This window comes from Emiliania huxleyi, assembly GCF_000372725.1.
Source record: "Emiliania huxleyi CCMP1516 chromosome Unknown EMIHUscaffold_141, whole genome shotgun sequence".
Taxonomy (NCBI): Eukaryota; Haptophyta; order Isochrysidales; family Noelaerhabdaceae; genus Emiliania; species Emiliania huxleyi.
Genome location: NW_005201183.1, coordinates 137,487 through 142,852, shown reverse-complemented (window position 1 = coordinate 142,852; position 5,366 = coordinate 137,487). Strand labels below are relative to the sequence as shown.

At 65.8% G+C, this 5,366-nt stretch overlaps 2 protein-coding genes across 2 annotated transcripts in view; both read right to left on the bottom strand.

The window, feature by feature from the left end:
- The window catches only part of EMIHUDRAFT_441006 (hypothetical protein), a 3,153-nt gene extending 616 nt beyond the window's left edge, over positions 1-2,537 (bottom strand). The window contains exon 1 of the mRNA XM_005787538.1: positions 61-2,537. Coding sequence (XP_005787595.1) covers positions 61-2,524 — 2,464 coding nt within the window. The 5' untranslated portion in view covers positions 2,525-2,537. The remainder of the gene's footprint in view (positions 1-60) is intronic.
- Positions 2,538-5,067: 2,530 nt separating this feature from the next.
- The window catches only part of EMIHUDRAFT_110861 (hypothetical protein), a gene marked incomplete at both ends in the record, with an annotated part of 4,916 nt that continues 4,617 nt past the window's right edge, over positions 5,068-5,366 (bottom strand). Inside the window, one exon of the mRNA XM_005787537.1 lies at positions 5,068-5,277. Coding sequence (XP_005787594.1) covers positions 5,068-5,277 — 210 coding nt within the window. The remainder of the gene's footprint in view (positions 5,278-5,366) is intronic.

The following is a 5,366-nucleotide window of genomic DNA, read 5'->3' as shown; positions in this document are numbered from 1 at the left end:
GGGGGGTGAGAGGGCGAGAGAGGATTGTGCCTTCACGTGAGGGAACAGTCGTTTGCTGCACCCCCAGGTCGACTGCGCTGGCACATGGAAAAGGTGCTGGCGGCGGTGGCGATGGCGGCGGTGGCGGCGGCACGACAAGCTCGCCGCTGCATGGGCACATCCGCACCCGGCTGCCAGCTTTGGAGTAGCAGTTGTTGGTTGTGTACCAATTCTCGTCGGGGCAGTAGTAGCATCCCGTGATGGTCCCGTCCCAGCCGAGGAGCGGGCACTCGCCCGCGTCACAACGCCTCGAGGCCGTGCACGTGCCGAGACCCATCGATGCAAACGCAGCCTCGATCGTGTCGGCCGTCTGGGGGAAGCGAGCCTTCACACAGGTGGAGCCGAGCGCGGAGCACGCGTCGATGCAGTCGCCCCCGGGTGCACTAGCGACAAAGGTCACTGGCGAGGGCGCGGATGGTGGCGCGGATGGCGGAGCCATGAGAGCCGCGGACGGAGGCGGCGGCGATGGCGTGGCGCACAGGCGCTGCGCGGCGGCGATGGCGGCGTCGTCCGAGTCCTCGACGACGAGAGCGACCATCGCCTCGGCGGCGCCGGCGGTGCACATCTGCAGCGCATGCACGCATCCGCCGCTCGAGCAGGCGGCCCACGCGCGCTGCGGCCGTACCACAAAGGGCGTGCCGACGGCAGGGAAGCCGAGGGCATACGTGAGCGTGTTGCGCTCGCCATTGGCGGGCGCGTAATGGACCGAGAGCCGGCCCTTGACCGCACTCGAGAGGGTGGCGTCGAGCCCTGCGCCCGTGCGGTACGAGACCCACACGGCCATGTTCGATCCCGCCACGGGGAGGCGCACGCCGTATGTGCGGCCGGCCGCGAGCGCGCCGCCCGCGGAGCCGGAGGCAAAGGGGTCGACGCGAAGGTCGGAGATGGCGACGACGGCCGCGCCGCCCCAGTCGCGCGTGTGCGTGTTGCGTTCGAGCCAGCCGAGCGTGATCAGGTTGGGCAGCACGAAGCCCGGGCAGTTGTTGCGCGCGCTCGAGCCCATCACCGCCGAGTAGTCGCCGTACTCGTTGAGCGCGTTGCCGTCGACGTCCATCTGCCCCGAGTGGTGCAGCCCGAGGTTATGGCCGAGCTCGTGCACGCGGATGCCATTGCGGTTGGCGCCCGCAGAGTACTGCACCTCCCACGTGTACCGCCCGCCGAGCTGGCCGAGGCCGCCCCACGAGCACTGCGAGACCGAGGTGTGCGGCAGCCAGAACTCGATGTGTTGCGTCGACGAGGTGGTCGAGACGCTCGGGTGCTGCGTCGCCATGAGCGAGAGGGCAAGGCTCGTCGCGGGGAGGACCTGCTGGAAGATGTCGCAGCCGGCGATGGCGGAGACGGGCTGGCCCATCTGCACCGTGACGACCTCGACGGACGTCCACTCGAGGATCTCGTATGACGAGAGCTCGGTGGCGTACTCGACGGTCCCCGGCTGGCGCACGCCCGACGGGTGGGTGAAGCCGTCGCGCACGCACGCCTCGGAGCAGTAGGTGGGGCTGTAGTCGGTGTACTCGAGGCGGATGGCGAGGAAAGTGCGCGGCTCGGCGCCGACGGAGAAGGCCGCCGTCCCGACGGAGAAGGCCGCCGTCCCCGTCGCGGCGGCGCTGGCCGCGAGGCGAGGCGACGGCGCGGGCAAGCCGCCGATGGTGGTGGGCGTGGTGGTGGCGGGCACGTTCGAGAGCACGCGCACGATGCCCCAGGACGCGGAGGCGGTCGTGCTTGTGGCGAGCGTCGAGTTGCGTGCGGCGGCCTCGGCGGCGACGAGCGCCGCCCGCACGACGCGCCGCACCTCGAGCGAGAGCCGCGCGCCGTAGGCAAAGTCGGCGCACTGCGTCGCGATCGCGAGCTTGTGCAGCGTGTGCGGCGCGGCGACGTCCTCGCAGACGCCAAAGGCCGCGCCGATGCCCGCGTCGAAGTGGTCCTCGGCGATGACGCCGGCAAAGGTGCAGTTGAGCCGCGTGGCGACCTCCTTCGGATCGGCGTAGTCGAAGACCGCCGGGCTGAGGCGACGGTCGTTGAGCTCGCGTCGAGCGTGCGGGGATGGCTGCGACGGGAACACAGGTGGCGACGGACGAGCCTCGCAAGGAGCAAGCATACCAAAGGCGCAAAGCAGGACCAAGCAGCTATGCGAATTGAACTGCTGGTGGTGAATCTGAGACGGCGTGCGATGGCGGCAACGACGTTCGGCAGGCTCGAGCGAGGCGGCGGATCTCGAGCTGCTCTTGTCGTCTCGGCCGCCAGCCATCCCGAACAGCCGCCAGCTGCAAACGGCGGCGACGAGGAAGGCAGCTGTGATGAAGAGCACGGTCGTTGAGGCTGCAACAAGCGCGGCGCCGCCAGCGACAGTGACCCAAACCGCAAGCGACGGTGGCCAAGCCTTTAAGTTGCGGCGCCACGTCACCGTGCCGACGACGGCCAAGGCGGCGACTGCGGCGGCGACCTTCGGCGGACCCGCTGCGAGCCACGGCATGCAAAAAGTAGGCATGCTTGCTTTTCGGCTTGCGGCGCGGTGTGCTGGCGGTTTGGGTGTGGGCTCGGCGTTTCATGGAAAAAACAAAAATCTCGCCCAGGTTCTGACCTCTGACTGGCCGACTCACACAGCGAGCCTACTGTCTCCCTGCTGCTGATTCATCAGTCGTGCTCAGCCAAGGTATTGTAGAGACCGACCATGTGCACAATATCTTGACTGAGAGCTATAAGCCCAGTTCGACGATCGGCAGCCTCACCGCGGGTCGCGCCGCTGCGCAGCGAGAGCCAGGCTCGCCCGGCGAAGGTGACCAGAGAGTGCTCAACAAATACCAGAAAAAAAGTTCTTCCAGGTTCATCTCTGAAGCCCTGATAAATGAAATGTGCCCATGCCCATGCCCATGCCTAGACCGCTAACTCGAGCGAGCCCAAACAGGGCCGTGCCGCTCCTCTCCACCGTGATGCTCCTCGCCATCATCGTCACCACGACGTGTCAGCTGCGGACGGGCGTCGCCCGCGACATGCGCACGTAGCCCGACAACACTCAAACGCTCTGCAAGCCGCGGGCGGCCCAACTGTCAATGTCGTCTCGCATTACCGGTACGCGGGCCTGGCTGCTGAGTATGTTGAGGCTTTGGCGAACTTGTAGATAACCAATCTAAATGGTCGTCACGACCAACAATAGCATAGGGGGGAAAGCCAAAGGTCTGAGACCCCTGGGCGCTGGACCGAGGCCTGGTTAGGACCTCGGGCGAGCGCACCCAACCCCACAACAGAGACAACCCACACCACACCACAGACAGTGGGTGGGCAAGAAACCATCACAGGGCGGGTGGGTGGGGAAACGCGCAGCGAGGGAGACGACTCTCTGTCTCCCTCACGACAGCTCGGCTACGCCTGTCCCCGAGGACGCACGTAAACTCCACGTGGCAAGGAGCCTTGTAATGAAACCGAGCGCCGACTTGATCCTACCCTCGGAACGTCGCCGCAAAGCACTTTATCTCCTGCGTTCGCATTTGGTCGGCCATCACCACACTCCCTAGCTCAACTGTCGACCCTAACGGGTCGCCAGCCGATCGTCATCTCTCTCTCCCCCGACTCCCCATCGAGACTGAGCCCCCGGTGAGCACGGGCTGCGGCGCGACCCTTGCCGTCCCCGCGCACGCAGGTCACCATGGCTGCATCAGAGCTGCTTTGTCGTGCGCACTCGAGCAGCGCGCAACGGTCGCGCCCACCTGCCACCTCGCCTCGCCGGCTGCGCGTCCCGCTCGCGGCGGTCGCCACCATCCCTGGGTCACCGCCACTGCCCCTGTCCCTGCCGCCGCCGTCGCCGTCCGATTCCTCCCCGCCGCCCGGCCTGATCCGCGGCGTGCAACGCCCCCCACGCACAAACATGGGCACACACCTCGGCATCGCCGAACCCCCAGCCCCCTGCCGCCGCCGCCGCCGTCCCTGTCGCCCCCGCTTCCACCCACTTGCTTTACTGCCAACTCCAAGCGGGAGGCAGCAAAAGCACGCAGTCAGAACCCTGATAGAACGTCGCCATCGTGTAGCAGGCAGGCCTGGCTACGTAGCCGCGTGTTGGGGAGTAGTGTTTGTGTGTGTGGTGTACTCTCTCTCTCCACTCAGTGTATAGTGAGTGAGCAGCGCACGATAAAAACCACTGAAAAAACCTCGAAGCCCTGGGAGCCCTCCCCCTACTGTTTACCAGCTAGCGCCTCGCACGACACTGGGCACGGGACTGACTGGCGCGCACTGGCACTTAACACAGGTACACCGCGGGATGATTTTGTATGCCAAGTCATGGGGTTACGCGTCCGCGGCTACAATGGCGACATTCTACTTCCTCCAGGGTGGTCGTCCAGCAGTGAGGGGGGATTCGTTGGTCCAGATGGGCAGCAGGCCCCAAGCCGCGATGCGGCGTAGCAATGGCTATTATTATTCGGGTTGCCTTTGCCGTCATCATTCAGGGCGGCGTCCTACCATGGCGGCCCAAGTCAATTATTGATATTGCTGGTGTCCGCCGTGTGAGGCGCTGATGGTCTGGCGCGGTTTCCTATTTGCAATTATTGCACGCCGCGCCGCCGTCGCGCGAACTTATCGGCAGCATCCAACTTATTGGCGCGGTTTCGCGATGTCTCTCAGAGCTCTGGGTCGCAATGGGCGATCCCAGGCGGGAGCAGAGGCCAGTGGCCTCGATTCTCTGATCCCACCCTCGCTCCCATATCCCCTTCTTAGTTCCACGGAGAGGGGTAGAGTGAGAATTCCGCAAGGACCCCGCATCAAAGATCAATCTATGTGTCATGTGTGCCCACGCCATGTAGCATGTTGGAACTTGGATGATGTTGCATGATGGATTGCATGTAAATAAAGACTAAATATAGTTTGCGCGTCCTCGCGATTGTATGTAACATGCGGATATAACCAAAACGACTCTGTTCACAACCGCAAGTTACCCTTCTTGGTAGGTGGACAAAAGTATGCGTTTTTTGGCCTGCGGAGCCGGAGGGCCCAGTGCCGGAGATGGATGCGGCGCCTCTCTCCTCCGCTGCCCCCCCGGCCTCACTGCGAGCGCACGGCCTCGTACCCCTCCCTCCGGCTCCATTCGGGGCTGCCTCGCCCGCGCCCGCCCCGCCCGCCCCGCCCACCGCGCCCACCGCGCCCGCGCCACCCGCGCCCACGACCGGCGCCGCGCCGGTCGTGCGCCTCCGCCGCAGCGGCCATCACCGCCTCCGCGTCGACGCCGAGCTCGGACTCGACGGCGGCGTGCCTCTGCGGGTCGGCGGCGGCGGCGGAGAGGAGGGAGTGCTGGATCGCCACATCGGGCTGCAGGCCGAGCTCGCGCATCTCGCGGAGGCGGC